Source organism: Seriola aureovittata, chromosome 17 (genome assembly GCF_021018895.1).
Source record: "Seriola aureovittata isolate HTS-2021-v1 ecotype China chromosome 17, ASM2101889v1, whole genome shotgun sequence".
NCBI lineage: Eukaryota > Metazoa > Chordata > Actinopteri > Carangiformes > Carangidae > Seriola > Seriola aureovittata.
This window is the reverse complement of record NC_079380.1, coordinates 17387892-17406107: the sequence shown is the minus strand read 5'-3', so window position 1 is coordinate 17406107 and position 18216 is coordinate 17387892. Positions and strand designations below refer to the sequence as shown.

Here is an 18216-nt window from a genome sequence, read left to right as displayed (position 1 = left end):
CTACATTGTCTATACTGTTTTTTAAAAAGCGATGGAGGGGGTCGGACATGTTTATGAGGAGGAGAGTCTCTCTCCAGGGTGCTGAACATTTCCTCCTTGATACTTCCTTGTAAAACTGCTTGACATGATTTTACTTCATAAATACTGTAAGCTACACCTTCGTGTTGGTCTCAAACCGGAACTCGTTCATATAAATATTTAGTCAGGTTTGTGCATGCTTATCCACATGATTCAATGTTATTGTGCGTCTTTGTTGAGCATATAAACCCGCACAAAAGGAGGGAGAGAGTTGAGGAGCGACAGGCTGGGGAAACGAAGAAGTTTAAACATTTAGTTTATTTTCAGGAGCTCATCTGCCCAGAAAGTCTCAGCGAGATGGATGATACCTTTGCGACACAGAGGCCGGAGGAAATGAGGATGGTTTGCTCGGACAGCGCGTACGGGTCATCTGCGGTGGACACGGACACAGAGGATGGACAGACACCCACATCCAACACCTTCCCTTATAATGAGGATTTAACGCATAAGGTGATTTCTTTTGTGCTACTTTTGATGAGAGTTGTCCAAAAATTCATTCTAAGGCTAAAATAGTCAGACTGCCAAAATTAACCAGAATCACAGGCCCAAAATATTCTTTTTTTATTTTAGGTCCAGTTTTTATCTTCAAGGCACTGGACTTTAACTTCTATTTCTAATGAGTTACCTTGCCTGGTAAATATTATGATCTGTAAGATCTCTGGTTTTAGTAATTCACTCCATCTGAGTCTATATGCCTTATACTTTTGTAACTGTACTCCATATGATGCCCGCTACAATAATTAATATCCATACCAGATACAGTAAACCAAGGGGTCCCCATAAAGTTTAATATTAAAATCAATATAAATGCATCATGAAGTAAAAAGTAATTAATTATGTGTTGATTAATTAAATAATTGGTGACTTTATTAAATTATATCTCATTACTATGAAACTTTATTTCATCATTCATTAATAACTGTTTTATCAATATAATTATTTTCAAGTTTTAATAAAGTCCCTTTTTAATTCATACTGGCATTTTTCTTAATGACACTTAATAAAGTAATTTTTCATGGCAGCGCTGTTGTCCCCTCCCTGTCACATTTCAGCCCCTGCCTCCCTCAAGCAAGCTGAGTAACTGTTGAAAAGTGTAGCCACTTAGTTTCTGTGAAGTACTTGCATTATTTAATTACTGCATGATTACTTATTTATTTACCTATTGCTTAGTTATTTATTTATTTAATATTGAACACTTTGGGGCTCCATAGTAGACCACTGGTTTCCTGGTGTCCCATTAAAATAAAGCAGCTTCTCAGTGTGACCCCTCATGACAAACTTAACTATACTCTGAGTCCATAGCTGGTCAGCCACAGTGATTTTACCCTCTCAAATGATTAGTTTTAGTATTTTAAGGAGCCCAATGGCAAAAGCGCCATGTTGGGAACCACAATTTATTAGGTACACCTGTGCAATCGAATGCAATCCTATAGAACATCTCTGTAATAAACCCTACAGCTAATGAGTCTCCTCCAGGTTGTATGACCTCAGAAATGACAACATACTTGAATCAACAGTTTTCTGACAGTGTCACCAAAAGTGAATACTCTAAGCTTAACAAAGACATTAAGCGCTGTTGTTTTGGATTGCATTGGATTGTAAAGGTGTACCTAATAAACTCATCATTTATATTTAGTCCATGATAAAACATGAAACCAACTTCTGTTACTTATGTAAAATCAAGAATGATTATTACCAAATGACAGCTGCGTTCAAACACACATTTCTTAGATTCTTACAGAATAACACAACAGTTCATGAGTTTTGGTGTTTACAGATAAATCTCAACAACACTGTCTTGATGTTTGACCATCAGCAGATGTTTAAATGTAATTCTGTAAACAGTGCATCATGCCTCTGAGTTGAGTGTGTGCGTGTGTGTGTGTGTGTGTGTGGGTGGGTGATTGGCTCACATTAAAATCCTCACCTGGATTAGCTTCACCACAGTTACACCACCATCGTTTAGTACATCATTGGTATTCATGACTAAAATCTTGTTAATCCTCTGTGTATCACATGCAGCAAATCAGCAGCTTCCTCACTCAGATGCACAAATCCACGTACACACACACACACACACACACACACACACACACACACAGTCATGTTTCCATCACTTCAGAGGACATTGCATCAACTTACATTGAGACCTACCCTAACCATAACCATGATATGCCTAGCCATAGCCCTTACCTTAAACCTAACCTTAAACCAAGTCTTCACCCTAAAATTATGATTATTTATAATAATTTACATTATGGCCATTTGCCTTTTAAAAATAAATAATAAAAATAAAATTGGGTCCCTGCATACACACACAAACAAACACAGATTATATTACGGCAGTGGGTTACATAGCATGTTCCAATATCACATAAAAAGCATTGAATACTTTTGGGACAGTAATTGTTCTGATATCTGACAAACAAAAAAACTGGTTTAATAAAACAACAAGTCTCCACTGGAGATGTGCAGGATCAGTTTGACCTTTTTTCCTTTTTACCCCACACTGGTAACACACACTTTCAAATTACTGACAAACGTTCCTCTACAGACTCACAGACGTTGGATGTTATTGTTTCACCACTGCAGCAATTGTAATGATTTGATCCCTTCATAAACCTCAAGACGCCCCAAAAACTCATCTGTGCAGTATTTGTAAAATAAGTGGTGCATTGTGTGCTAGCCTAGAACAGGCTCCTGCTTCCTCAGTAATTAAATTTGTGGTTATTTTTGTCGTTTTGCCCAGTTACAGCATGCCAGAAAACTACACAGTGTACTAGGTGCAGATGGCTCCAGCTTTTTGCAGGCTGAAATGGGCCAGTTGGCCCTCAGTTATCTGAATAGCCAGAAAACTTTTAAGCGCTCTTATGAGAAGCTGTGTCAATGAGAAACTAGAAAATAAATAGAAATGTCTCTTGTCTAGTCTAAAGCTGCTCATTATTGTACTAGAAGATACTTGGTACACATGGAATGATGTATTTTTCTGAACTCTGATAAAAATCCCTTTTGGTTCAATAATAATTATTAATGTGAAGGCTTAATGTGACGGTATCTGTGTTTAATAGCCTGCTTCATAATAACCTTTTCATCTCTTGGCTCTTAGATGATAAGTTGTTTGAAATACCCTGTAATCTTTGGATTAGTGTGTGTGGACAAGTCTTGAGAGACATGTCTCAGTCTGGGTCTGTTATCCGTCCTGAAACTGTGGACAAAATATACATATACAGTTTGATACGCTCTCTGCTGGCCGACCAGGATCTCCCTGAGGATGGATGCTCGTGACTATGTGAGCTACATTACCCTCCTCTGGATTCATTGGACTCTAACAGATATGAGAGTCTTGGGTTTCCTCTCAGCAGTTTCATGGCAACTATCTCATTATGGCAGATCTCTGGGACTCGCTTGTGACGAACCTAAACAACACAGAGAAATCTCATGTTGCCATGGAGACAGATTCAGCATCTCTGCCCTCGCTGTAGGGCCCTCATCACTGTAAACCCCCACCTCCATCCTCACTTCATACACACCCTCCTCAGTTCCCGTGTGCTTCCTGGAGATAAACTTCCTCCTGCTCTCTGCTCTAACAGTGTAAGTCCTGAGAGTGTTTACATGCTATTATCAAAATTTGATGAAGGAACCATGAAATAGTAATATGTTGATTACACACTGGCCAACTAAACACTGCAAAACTTCCCGTTCACACAGTGAGTCATCCGAACAGCAGCTCTCCTCTGGTCTGTGTTATTTGTACTTGAGGGCCAGTTTGTGCTCCACTCCCACTGGAGGAACATCAGTAGGCGATCTCAGCACAACGCTTCGCTTAACATTTCTTATTCAAAAATAAAACAACTGCATCCCACATAAAGATTATGTATGTCCTGAACACTCTGTCTGAAAAGATAACAGTCTATTTGCTGGATTTCTGAAGCTTTTTTCTGCATTTGCAGTATGAAAAACTGTTGCTTCACTCAGCATTTTAGAAAGCTACATCTTCAGTGAGAGCAAACATTCACCTTAAAGGACCCAATTCTCATCCTGTGCATCTGCTCAAACTGTCATGAAGTTATCTTTTCAATGGGAGAGCAAAGCCCAATGTGCAGAACTTGTGGAGTGAACGTATTGTGAGTTGCAGAGCGCTGCATGCTGTGATGCTGCGCTGTATGTGGGCACTTTGAAACTGCAGATAAGAGGCAAACAGCAGTGCTGGCTGGCCTGCTGAAGGAGGGGCAGGAGGAGGAGGGGGTGGCTGATAAATGTCAATAAAAGAGGCAAGCATCTGCTGTGAAGGAGCTCCAGGCTGGACCCACCAGTTCCCAATGAGACGATAACCATGGCGACAAGGCAAATTGATGCCTACATCCAGCACTGACTGTGGTGTCAAAACAGTAGATCCCTGCTGGGGGGACACATGACCATGAGAAATGATGGTTATCACGCCTGCTTTGGCTGTTTGTTTTTACTTGTGTGCGTGTGTGTGCGTGTGTGTGTGTGTGTGTGTGTGTGTGTGTGTGTGTGTGTGAGCTTTGATTTGTAAAAAGTGTTGGAATAAGGATTCAGATCCTTAACTAAAGTAAAACCAGCGATAAAACAGCTTAAAGATAAAAGTCCTGTATTTAAGGACTTTATCAAAGACATCATTATTGTTATTACTGATGCATCACTACTTCATACAGATAGATAGTATTCCAGTGGGTCCAAATATGCAGGTTGGGCCCCTCCAGAGGGTCACTAGATAAATGTCAATGGTCATGAGATAATTAAAAGAAGAAAAAACAAAGTTCTACATCAATTTATATTTATTTGTTAACCTTTCTGTAATCTTTGCTTTTTTTGTAAAAGATTGGAGACTTTTCCCTCCTCGGGTCTCAAACAGTTATTTAAATGAGCCCATCTGAAAAGTTTAGAGGTGAAATGTCTCTATTAATGAAACTGAAAATAACTCATAGACATCTGAAACATGACAGGCCACCAACCAGAGACTGCTTTTGTGATCACAAGTCAAAAAGATTAGGAACCACTGGTTTAATACTAAACATTTTGTATAAAATCTTAATCTGAAAAGTCAGTAGTAACTATAGATGAGTCTAAATTAGCATGAAAATGAAATTCTTCACTGTGTCTCACGTTACTTGAATAAATGTACTTAGTTGCTTTCCTCCACTGCTGGTGAATATGTGAAAAAAAGGAGAAAGAGAAAACAAAGAACAAGAACATTGGCCTGAGATTTAGCAGCCATCTCTGATATAGTGATACAGTTGGAGGCCCACACACACACACACACACACACATACACACACACATTTCCCAGTACATTCCCAGTTCAGCGCTGCACATTGCCCTGTCCTTCTGAAGACGTGAAGCAAACGTCCAGCTGTCACATTACATTACAGACCAGAGGGCTGTGCACTGAGCAACAGATGAACATGTACAGTAAGCAACACTATGTGCCCACACAGTGTACTGGCCTCAGGCGATGAGCACACAGGCAGCAGTGAGGCCTGGATGTAGGCCCTATGTGATGTCACCTCTCTCTGTGACTCTCTCTGCAGACGATCCTCGTGGGAGACAGCGGAGTGGGCAAGACCTCCCTGCTGGTTCAGTACGACCAGGGCAAGTTTATCCCAGGCTCCTTCACTGCCACCGTCGGCATAGGCTTCACAGTGAGTCCACACTTCTTGTCCTACACACCCTCACACCCTGAATTTGTTTCGCACTCGCTAACCCCCCACCCCACCCCAGCCCACCCCCACCCCCCCCAAGTCATGCTGACTTCACCACTGTGATGAGAAGGACACTGTCACTGTGATGGGCTGTTTGTACTGAAGTCGTGACATAACAGCAAAGCAAATCGTCTCTGTTTCTGTGCTGCGGAGTGTATGACTCCCTCAGTGTGTCAGTGAAGTGCAGCATGAATCAGTGGTGTTCTCCAGTGTGGGATGGTGCATTTTCTCACTGCATTCATTACAATCCTTACCATTCTGTGGTGGGGGTTGGGGGGGGGTGGGTGCTTGATTGAGGGAACATTATTATCTTTAATGATTCCACTGCTATGATTAAATTACTGTGAAGAGAGCACAGCTAATGAATATCATGGCAGGAGGCAGTTTGCTGCTGGATGTTTGTAACAAAGCTGTTTTAAACCACGCTGATTTTCTGCTTTGTGACATGTGGGGAGGGGGAGAGGGTTACGCTGTGTGGCAAGTGGAGGCAAAAGGAGACAAACAGGAAAGATGTATGGTTCATTTAGAGCATGACTTTTCTGCTGTGGTGGTGACACCTTTGGCTTGGTGTCACTGCCATTAGAGCGGCATAGAGGAGGCAGAGATCTGTGAGAGAGTATAAAATTGGCTTTGCCATTTTGTATTAGCATTGGTTTTAGAAAAATGAGCTGCGGGGAAAAAAAATCACTCTACTCACACATTTACTGGATTTAAAGTCATGGGTAGGACGGCACCTGCAAATACACACTGATCATTTTTGTTTTGTCTTCACTTTGATAGGGCTTGGCACAGATGATCAAAACATAGTCTTAAATGCACAAGAGGTGAAAATGTATCCGGTGTTTCTTCAGCATTTATTGTCGAGGCTCAGTCGGCTGGAATAAATTAATATATTTTGCATTTAAAGCTTTTTCAGCCTCTTTGTTCATTCTGAGATGTCTCTCTCCTTTCTACCATGGATTATAAAGCAGTGAGTACAAGGTAAAAATGCAGATGCAAGAGCACAGCATATCAAGGAGTTGGCAGTTTAGCTGATATTATCTCAAATGTTAATCACCCTGTTGTGCAGCTTACAACTCTAACTTCTATGCAACCCTGTTCAGAATCAAATCAGTCACACATCCAATGGACTCCATGTACAAACACATGTTTGATCATTATACTCATGTCAGAGGGCGAGATGCTGCCTGCAGCTGCCTGTGCAGAGCGATGAGTTCATATGTTTGAACGAAAAATGACATGTCAGTTATGTAACATAAATGATCTCTGGCCATGTGTCATTAGGCCTGTCACTACCACCAGAGAGAGAGAGAGTGGGGAGGAGAGGCTCCTGTCCTATTCTCTACTTGAACACTTGGGGGAGACAAACACTGCAGGGAAAAGATTCATCTTCAGACTTGATCTGGAAATTGAGTCTCTGTGAAACCATTTTCGAAATGTTTGGCATGCTAATTAAATGAAATGATTGGGGGTATTTATAGAATCATCTGTTCTTGACAAGAATAGAAGTGTATTTATTGTTCATTTGCTGTGAAGGGAAAAATTGGTGGCAAAAGAAGCGCCAAAAATAACAAGAGAAAGGAACTATTTTATTATAATATGATTTTATTTATAATACGTTTTCTTCACATATTCTTAAAGGAGCAAATAAAAAGTTTGTTTTTTTGGAGCAGAGATGTGGAATCCCTTTATCGCCCCTGAAGCACAGATTATCCATATTTAGGCTTCATTTCACATTGTGCATCGTGTGTATTTAAACTAACAGGTCACAGTTGACCTGTGTGACTCCTTGCACTCTCATTTTGACCCTGTCTGTGATCCAGCACCACCTGTAGCGGATGAGCAGGCCATCCGCGCTATTGACCGACCCCCGTGCTGCTGTTTGGGGGACAATATCAGTAGCCCGATGCTTCACTCATAAGAAAAGACAGTGTTTGCTGGAACTGTCGACGTCCTCTCATACTTCATCTGCCCACGCCAGGATGCCTCGCTCTGCTCTGCAAAATCTGAGAAATGTTTCCGGCTGCTAGTCATTACAGCTTTCTTGATTGGCGGTGGATGTAGACGCCGACGCGCCGCCGTAGCTGATTGTTCTTTAAGTTTTGATCGTCCGCTTCCGCCTTTTGATAGTGCGATATTAAGGTCTGATTTTTAATTTTTATTTATTTATTTATTTTTCTCTTGGGAAGCGCTTGGTGATCATTGTGTGGCCAAACGCAGTACTATGCGAGCAGAGGGGCTGGAGGCTGGCGGAGACTGGGACTGAGAGGCAGAGATCTCTCAGACACCGTGCGCGTCTTTCTTGGACACATCTCGGAGACAACTGTGGTGTGGCTCTCCTGCCTGCACACTTTACTTGGCATTGCGATGTCCACAGACAGAAAGACATCGTTGACGGACAAGCAGACTAAAAACGGAACGTCAAAATATGTGTTGGAGAGATGCGCTTCTATTAACGAGTATTATGATATTGCCTTCAAGGTGTGTATTTCCGTCTTGCATTGTGAGTTGAATTTATTTTGTTGTTATTTTTGCGGTGCTGCCGGCGGAACAGGTGTTTAAATTTACTGTGGCTGAGGTTTGACACAGAAACAACTGGGTGTACCTGCAGCAGCAGCAGCAACCAGCAGCAGCAGCAGCAGAAACAACATGAATATTGACTCTTCACGTGTGGAGAATGTGCAGCGCTCACAGATCATAAGTGAAAAGCAGCAACTATCAGCTGATTAGTCTGGCTTAATGCATTCTCCTTGTTAAACAGGTCATGCTCACTGTTTGTATACTGCCGACAGACACCAAGTCATCAGCCTAATGGTTTCATATGTATTAAGTCTCCATGAGCCTGGAAATCTCTCGAGGTTGCTTTGTCCGCCTGATATGCAAATATTTGCTGAGGGTGTACTTGTTGCTCTTTACAAACCCTCCCATTAGATATTTACAATAGCAGCACGGGCACACCTGTAACTGCTTTATAAAGACTCTCAGACAAAAGGAAAAGTTAAATTGAAGTTTAATTATATTGCTATCTGTCCATTTACACTGCATGTGAAGCCACCAGCGCAGTGTGGATAACATATGCTTTACATCACTTGCTGCTGGATGGATTGTATAATTACACATCCTGTTGTTGTAATTACATTGATTAGTTTTGGAGAAGGATGCACGCTGAAAAATGATGAGAGTAAAATTACAGAGTTGGCTGCAAACATCTTGAATCCCCTCTCCAGTATTGGCAGCATGTAACATGTTGGTGGCAGCTCAGCCAGCAGTGGATCACAACACTGTCTCTATACTGTAGCTGTGTTTGTCATATCATTTTAACATTTTAATGAGCTGACACATTAACTGGAAGCTTACCAAGATAAGTATTTTTGCAACAGCAATATCTGAGTCAAACATCAAGAACCCAGTTGTGAAATATTTTTCTTCACTCAGTTGCAAAATAATTTACGCAATACATCCCTCAACTTTAATTTCCTCCTCTCAGGGGTTGTGATTCTTATTCTATCATCATGTAAAGGCTGTCAGTCATGTTTTGGCCACCTGTAACCTGTTGTCCCTCTCTCCGGTGGTGGGTTTGCTTTAGGTGATGCTGCTGGGAGACTCGGCCGTGGGGAAGACGTGCATCTTGGTGCGCTTTAAAGATGGGGCATTTCTGGGAGGCAACTTTATAGCCACCGTTGGAATAGACTTTAGGGTGAGAGAGTTACTGTTGAGCAGTCTTGACTCACAGAATGACTCATAATATTGTTCATTATTTCTGTATGAGGCATTAATTGTTTGTCAATTGTGTTGTATTCTTGTTACATTTATGAGGCAATACTGAAATCTGAAAAACAACCTAATGATATTTACAGAGAGAAACAAGGGATCCACTTGTTAGAGTGACATCAGACCAATTAACACCTTTTCTCTGAGCCGAACACCTCGTCACTCTGCGATGATAGTACCAAATGTACAAATCCTCTCACAAATCAGTCAAGTTCACAGACCACTTGTGCTGCAAGGCGCCGTGGATGGCTTCATAAATGTCTTGGCAGATGCCTGCCCACGTCCCTGTCTCCTGGAAAGATTGGCTGCAGCTCAACTTGGTCCTGGAGGAGTCACACTGCTCACAGACGAGCTCTTACCTAGTCACATAGTCACATACACTTCATGCACACACACACACACACACACACACACACACACACACACACACACACACACACCCACACACACACACACACACACACACACACACACACACACACACACACACACACACACACATGCACACTGACTATTTGGAGCCAATTTCTACCATATATCTTCCTCTACTGGGGCTGAACATGAAAATAGGCTAGAGTGAGTGGTCTGCAGCCCCCACCTCCCATTTTCCTCCAATCCTGGCGAAACACTTATACTAATGGCAAGTCAAGTACGGGTGGGTTGAAGAGGAAATTGTGTTGCATTAGCTAGAGTGATGCATTGTGTTCTTTGGATCATGGTGTAGACATAAGGCAGCATACAGCATGTTTGGTGGGTAGAGCTATATGTACGCTGTTTATTCGAAAGCACAGTTTGGCTCCATTCAAGCAGAAGCAACAGGTGCTGCGGATAGAATCCATTCATAAAATGCATTAAAAAAGTGATGTGAAACTGGTTTACACTACAGAAGAATGGTTGTTAATGTAAGCAGTTACCTTTTGTTTTCTTGCTTGTTTATGAAAGGGGGCAGAAGCTGCTTAGAAACGGAGTCATCTGAGAAACAGAAACAGTTGAGTCAATATGCTGAGGTTGTCCTCTGTGCATGGATAGGCAGCCAGGCTGCTGTGGCAGCTTGTAATATGGCTGGTCTATTTTCGGCATGCTTCCTTGTAGCAGTTACTCAGCATGCAGGCTCCTCTCACGTCATAATTGGGGGAAAAATGGAAACCCATGGCAACTAATGCAGCGGTTGAACCATGTCCATTTTGCCAAGGCAGAGGATTCAGCAGGTGGCAGTTCTAGCTGCCAGTGACAGCTTTGCACACATCGCCCAGGTTTCTTTTATTTCCGTGTAGCTTTGTCTGCATTTGTTGTGTACATTTTTGTGCATTCGCAGGAAGGGCAGGAGCTGTTTGTAATGACCTGTCACTGATATGAAGCTATGTAGTGATTGAGGAAGTGCTGCATTGCAAGTCACACTTCCTTCATCTCAGCCTCTCTCTCTCTTTGGTGGTTTTTGCTCGTTGAAATACAGTTGTGACCTATGCTCGTTGTTGTAACAGGTCACGGTAATGCAAGACTACCAAAATACATTCTTACCCCTATTAAGGAGAACAAAGAAGAATCTTTGGTTTTCTTGTTATGTCTGAGCATGCATGTTATCATACTACATGTTTAACCTTTAACCATAATTCCCTCAGGAGTTTTTTTTGTTGTTGTTGTTGTTGCTAGTTTTTCCCTTTCAGCCCATTCAACAGTCACCACATTTACTCTTTTTAGCCCGTGTGCCTAAACTATTTTGAGCCAATCTTTGCTCTACTGGAAATCAGAGGGCACCCCTACGGGGCGGCAGGAAATTAACGGGGGAGTCAGTTGTTCTGCTGCCAGTTGTCTTTCTCACTGTTGTGTAATTAAGTCTAATCCCAGGACCTTGTTGTTGTGTGGGTGTTGCAAATTACTTTCTCTGCCAGCATTCAAAGCCACTTTTAGTTGTCTTGTTTATTTTGCCACATGTTGTGTCTGAGCTTTTTTAGTCTGCCATGATGTTCTTCATTCATTTCTGTACAGTTTTTACATCACTCCAGTCTCTGAAGCATATGGTGAATTGTCTCTCACAGCGCTTCTCGTTTCTGTAGAATAAAGTGGTGGATGTCGACAACCTGAAAGTCAAACTCCAGGTAAGAGCATGAGCCTTATCAGCTCATCTTTCTGCCAGCCATCTATTAACCTGAATTCACCTTGTTGATTATGTAGAATGAAAATGAATCTGAAAGTAATTTACAAATAGAAGATAACCCAATTTGTCATTGTTTGCACGGCTAATCCAATCAAAGTCTCTGATGTACATTCGGTGCGATATGGTGTAGTGTAAGGGACTCTGTAGGGTTATGTGCCAGCACACTGTTAATCTAAGGCACATACCCTATATATCGTTAAAACCTGTTCATTCAACACTAAGTGGGAGGTGCCAAAATTAGATTCCTCAGCTTGCTCGAGTAAATCCTCAGCTTCTCTTCTCTTGCACGAGCACATGATAAAATCCTGTGATTAATTCCAAAGCAGACTCTACCGTTATAGGCCTACTGTCATACAAAGGCAGAGAGCTGTAACAAAAGGTTAAAAAATGAGGGTCCTCAGGCTGACTGGATAAAGTGTATAACCTAAAAACTGCAGCTGCCTTTTGTAAAAAAAAATATATATATATGAAGAAAAGACAGTAGAGACATGTTCTTTCCATCTGTCATTTGTCAATATTTACCTATGAATCGACAGTATTGACCACACCAAATTGTGAATGCTATAGAGTCAGAAGCGTTAGCTGTTTTTACTCTCTACGACCAAATGTAGCAACAATAAGATAATTAACCAGGATGTTTGTTCAAAATTTCAGTTCAGAAAGAGCGAGGTGGTGTCTGCTGAAACAGGCTAGCTAGCCTATCCTAGCCAATATATTGCCTCATCAAAATTAATGTATCTCAATTCCAGGAAACAGCCAGGGGTTTGTTTTTTTAAAGTAATTTTAAGCTGTTTGTTTGTTTGTTTTTTAACTGTTTTATTTTAAATAGTCTAATACTCAGTGGCATTGTGGCATCAGTTTTATATGTAAAAAATGTCAATCATTCAGATTCAGGCCTAGACTTAATGTGTTACTGAATTTGAACAATAATGCAGGATTTGCTTCAAAGTTTGATCAGGGTTTTACAATGCTAAGCTAGGCTAATTAGCCCTCCATTTAGCAGAACTAGCTTATTCATCTTTGACCAACTGCCTTATGTATATGAGTTAACCAAGTAGTGATAAATTACCAAGATGTTAATTTGTCGCAATTGATTCAGTACATTTCATTTATAGGAAACAAATAAAAAACAATGTGAATGTAGCAATAATCAAGTTGTTTGTTTCTGCTTTAGTCATTGGGTGTGCAGGATTTGTGATGATGACTGTTCAGGATGTTTGGTTTTCCCACGTTAGCGTAACTGTGGTTTGTTATGCAGATCTGGGATACAGCCGGTCAAGAGAGATTCCGCAGCGTAACGCACGCCTACTATAGAGATGCCCAGGGTAACCATTGCTTTTTACATTTTACTTCCTCATGCTCTCTCTCTCTCTCTCTCTGTGTGTGTGTGCATCTGTGTCTGTGTGTGTGTGTGTGTGCGTCTGTGTCTGTGTGTCTGTGTGTGCGTCTGTGTTTTTCTGTGTTTGTGTGGGAAGGCCTAGTGTAGGTAAGGGAGCAACCTGCCTAAGATATGTAGTTTTTATTAGTGTGCATAGAAAGCCTGTGTAGGTGTTGATGTGTGTGTTATATAAGACAGGGTGCAGATAACAATAAAGGTGAAACCAAACTGCTCCTCTATGTCCTTTTACAGCGTTACTTCTGCTCTATGATATCACCAGCAAGCTGTCATTTGACAACATCAGGGTAAGATTACTTTTCCCTCCCTCTTTCTCTCTTTCACTACCTCCCACTTTTACTATCTCTCTCTCTGTACTCTCTCTTCATTTTCACTTCCTGCTCCTAAACCCTTTCAAGCTTAACGCTTCATTCTGTCTATTTACATGCAAAGTACTATGAGGGCCTCAAACATTTTCTCACAGCCCTTTTTGGAAATGACATGATGTTATCATTTGCTTGGCTACACAGTTCCCAGTAATGAAAAGCAATAAAAGTGTTCAAGGATAAGAATGACTCAGTATCACCATGATTGATTGGAGGATGATAATAACAGCACAGCACTGGAGGAGAGGGAAAATGCAGTCTTTAAGTGGTGGTATTTGTTTTTCTTATAGACCAATTTTGCTTTCTCCTCCCCTCCTGTTTCTGTCTGTCTTTTGTACTTTTGAAGGCTTGGCTGACTGAAATACACGAGTATGCCCAGAAGGATGTGGTCATCATGTTGCTCGGCAACAAGGTGAGCAAAGCTTCCTTTTTGTGTTACATAAAAAGATCAGAAGGATAACTGGTCCCTTAGCACAATTTTAACACACTCTTATCACATTCAGACAGACTTGAGAATGCTTAAAAGCCGGAAAATGCTTCCACTGGGCCGCACACACATTAATGCAAACTCTCACTCACTTAGTTTAACGTTTACACATTAAACACTATTAATTGCTCTTTTGTGTCTACATTGATCTGTGTTTCTTTATGTGCACTCTTGCCTGTGAAAAGAACGATACTGCATTTAAAATAATTTTGGTCCATTTACAGAATTGTTGCTTTGGAACAAATGAATGCTTTAAAGTCTTACCCATCACCCAATGTTACATGATCATTATGACCGGGAAGGATACTTTGAAAAACAGTAAATTACTGTTCACTTGATTCAAGCTTCCCATGCATGAAACCGTTTTCTGCACAATGCTGCTGGTGATGAGGAGAGTAATTTTCATGTCTCATTGCAACCAGCAGTCATTGCTAATATATCTGAAAGCTCCCTCTGGTGGCGCAGAGGGAACTCACCCTTCTCCAGGGTCATAGATGTCACACAGCAGCAGCTCAGATCATTTGCTGTGAGAGCAGCAGGACTGGTGGCAGCAGTCTGTGGGCGCCCTGCTCTTCTGCTGGAGGTGGGCTTTCTGACGTCTCATCAGTCTAAAAGGAGAGTTCTGGCTCAGCAGCTGGCAGCAGGGTAGCCAGATAAGGGGATGTGCGCACTGACATGATGGTGCATCACTGTAGCTAATGGCATGGTGAATCTGTGACATTTCATCTCTGCCTCGATGACTTTCCACTGCTGTCTTACAGTCGGACATGGCTGCAGAAAGGGTCGTAAAGACAGAGGAAGGAGAGAAGCTGGCCAAGGTAATGTATAATAGCCTCGTGTGATTATATTTTCCACAACAGCACTTGCTCTTCTAATGCTTTTTCATCTTAGGAATATGGTGTACCATTTATGGAGACCAGTGCGAAAACAGGAGTCAATGTGGAGCTGGCCTTTCTTGCTATAGCAAAGTAAGTTTTTTTTTTTTTTGGAATTTTGGGAGTCATCACAATACATTACAAAAAACTATATAACCATAACCCACCGCCCCACCCAACACCTCCCTTTTAACCCTTTGGGCTCTTGACAAACACAAGAAATAATATAAACAGAAAACAACTAACAACTAACAACAGCAATAAAAAGTAAGGTATATTACAAAAAAGATACATAAATTAAAAAAAAATAAAAAAATAAAATGACAACAAAGTGTAGTGTGTGCATGTATGAGTCTTTGCGGTATAAAACAGATTGCTTGGAGATCTGAGCAAAGTAAGTCTTAAAGTCTTTTTAAGTCTGTACACTACCTGCAGCCCAGCACAATCCTGACAGTCTAAGTTAGCAAAAGGCTAATTGACTCTGGTTAGAGATAGGGCATTTAATTCCTATTTTGACAAATCCTAATACTAAATCATAGCATGATATTTTAAACAACAGTATAGTAGCAGTTTGTTTTAACATGACAATGCCATCGTGCACAAAGCCAGGTCCATATAGAAATGTGTTGAGTGTGGTGCGGAAAAACTTGACTGGCCTTTACAAAGCCCTGACCTCCACCCCATCCAACGTCTTTGGGACAAACTGGAGCCAGACTTTATCACCCAATATCAGTGGCTGACCTCACTGATCCGCTTGTGATTTGCTCCCATCCAGCTATTGTGGCTGTGGGAGCAAATCCCTGCACCCAGGTTCCAAAACAGGTTTTTATGGAAAGCCTTCTCAAAAGAGTGGAGGCTATTAAAGCAGCACATCGATGCTCAGAGATTATTTGTGGGATGTCTGGGTGTCCTCATACTTTTGAGTGTGTTTCATGTTGTAATTCTACAGAATTACTGAATGAACATATACAAAAAAAAACTAAAAGTATTTTCGAGTATTCCAAGTCACCCCTCCCCCAACACCATGAACAAAGAGTTCTTATGTAAATGTGGGTGGTTAATATAACAGACAAGAGGGGAGAAATCCCTGAAAGAAGCACATGTAAAGTCTATTCTTAGAGACGTGATTGGTTGATCAGTCATATCTTTATTTTGAGTTAAAAATCTATGTCTCATAACAGTTTTGTTCATGTTTCAGTTACAAGATGCTGGAAAGAAGCGACAGGTGGAAAGTTTTAGATTAGACCTTTCTCTACACCCACCACCCACCTAAATAAGAGATATCCATGAGGAATAAGAATCCATTAACAGAGAAAAGAGAGTGAAAAAACCACAGCTAATACACTTGGGGATAATACAGAGTAGTTATTAGTGCTTTTCTTATTTCCAGAGTCGTCTACAAGTGATCTCCAGAACAAATATTCTACGCCTCAAAAGCTGCGTCTCCTTTTAAAAGAAAAGGTTCTCTACAGTGAACTAATCAGTTTACCCTTCTCATTTTTCTGCTTGTAATAGAAAGGTCAAAACAAACCAAAATGAATCGAATTTCAATTTAGCTTGGGTCATGCTTCTGGAGTAATAAGAACTGAGGTGTGTATTTTCGTTGTATTTGTATACTGCAACTGTCTCGCAGTTTTCTCTAGTTTTGTCCTCTGGGTTGTGTATCTTTATACTTTTCTCTAACGTAGCATTGATGCTCACAAGCCTGAAACTGACTCCTGAAACTAATGCACCCTGATGTTTTTTCAGCCAATTTGATGTTTGTTCCTGTTGACTTGTTATAATGGGATTGTGCATGTTTGAGGCTCCATGTAAATCTCAAACATTAACTGAGTAATTTTTTTTTTTTTTTTTTTGACGGACTTCCTTGTGAACACACCTTTCTTATTGAATGGCAGGAAATAATAGGAAAGGGATTGTTACTTTGGCACAGGCTCACTTCATGTGATTGGTATTGTAAATGCGAGTTAGATTAGATGATTCATTCATCAGAGGCATTTTGAAAAGCACAAAGGGATGTTTCTCTCCCTCACACACTTGCTTGTTTTATTTCTCTTCCCTTCTCATTTTCTTTATTTGCTCACCCTATCTGTGCTCCATCCCACACATCCACCTCCTCTGTACCTAACTTCCACTCTCTCTCTCTCTATTCTCTCTCTTCTCTCTTTGTCAGGGAGCTGAAGCACAGAGTGACACAGCAGCCGAATGAGCCCAAGTTCCAGATACATGACTACATCGAGTCCCAGAAGCACAAGTCTGGCTGCTGTAGCCTGGTGTAGCTGATGCTGATCACCAGGCAGAGAGACACACACATAGAGAAGGAGAAAGAGAAAGAGAGGGAGGGAGGGGAGTGGGGTCGAGGTAAAAATGTCTGCTCTCTTACAAAAAGCCAATCCCAGCACCAAACCTGAGAAGTGGTCGCCCCTTGACTTCTCCACTGAGCTTTTAGCTGAATGGAAGTGAATCTGGATTGGCTGCCATCCCTTTTATGAAATGTGAATTTAAATCTCTTTTATGTCATGCGTAGAAATGTTTGTGGTCTTTGTGGTGACAGTTGTATCAAACTACAAGTCAGGAGTTACAATCTGAAATGCTATATCCATCTGCAGGGACAAAAAGAAAACAGATTTATCATTCTGCTCTTGATAATCGGCAGTTTTATACGAACAATCAATACGACTGTTGATGTGGATATAACATTTTGCCATGCAGCTCTTAGTTTGTTTCATCCCAGTTTTACCAGGCTGTGAACTGAATCCCTTTTGGCCTTACAGTCTTCATCGTTATCCTTTGATAATCTAGTGTGTTTGAGAAGTGGACTTCAGTCTCACAGTCAGATTGTAGCTAAAATGATCCCGTCTGTTCACATCTGTACTGCTGTTAGATAGAATAAAGCCAACGTTTTGAGGGTGCTCGACCACTGTGTGTCTGTCTGTACATTCAATTCAGGGCCAGTGAAACTTCATTCAAAGTACTGTACATGTAACTGTGCTGGAGGATCACCCCACCAGGCTACATACAAAGAGATTATTTTCATTATTTTCATGTCTTCAGTTCAGAGTTTTCTCAGCATGCAGTTTGCCTTTTTGCCATTCACACACAGAGATGCAGACAGCACTCCCAAACATTCTTGTGTCTCCTTTAACGATGGATGTTGTTGTCTAGGCTGTACTGAAGCTGTATTTGTTCACGCACCGCATCGTGTAACTCGTTTCTTTGTACAATGTTCATTATGAATGTTTGCTTGTCGAACTTGCTTGATGTCACATTTGTCCCTCTTCTGAGGCGTCACGGTGATCACAAAGTGCCATGAAAAAGTGCTTTGTTATCATATTATATATATATAAAAGTATATTTTGTAATGTA

General features: G+C 41.1%; 1 protein-coding gene across 2 annotated transcripts; it reads left to right on the top strand.

Moving 5' to 3' along the window:
• The first annotated feature begins 290 nt into the window (after window positions 1-290).
• On the top strand, window positions 291-18216 carry LOC130184469 (ras-related protein Rab-37-like). 2 transcript variants are annotated; one of them, XM_056400394.1, is made up of 9 exons: window positions 291-528; window positions 5631-5741; window positions 11627-11668; window positions 12986-13052; window positions 13358-13410; window positions 13835-13900; window positions 14737-14793; window positions 14867-14943; window positions 17024-18216. In XM_056400394.1, the coding sequence occupies exons 1-9, from the start codon at window positions 376-378 to the stop codon at window positions 17127-17129; spliced, it is 732 nt and encodes a 243-aa protein (XP_056256369.1). In that variant the 5' UTR covers window positions 291-375; the 3' UTR covers window positions 17130-18216. The 2 variants fall into 2 exon arrangements, with proteins under 2 accessions (XP_056256369.1, XP_056256368.1); XM_056400393.1 differs by lacking the exons at window positions 291-528; window positions 5631-5741 and adding exons at window positions 7650-8282; window positions 9388-9498.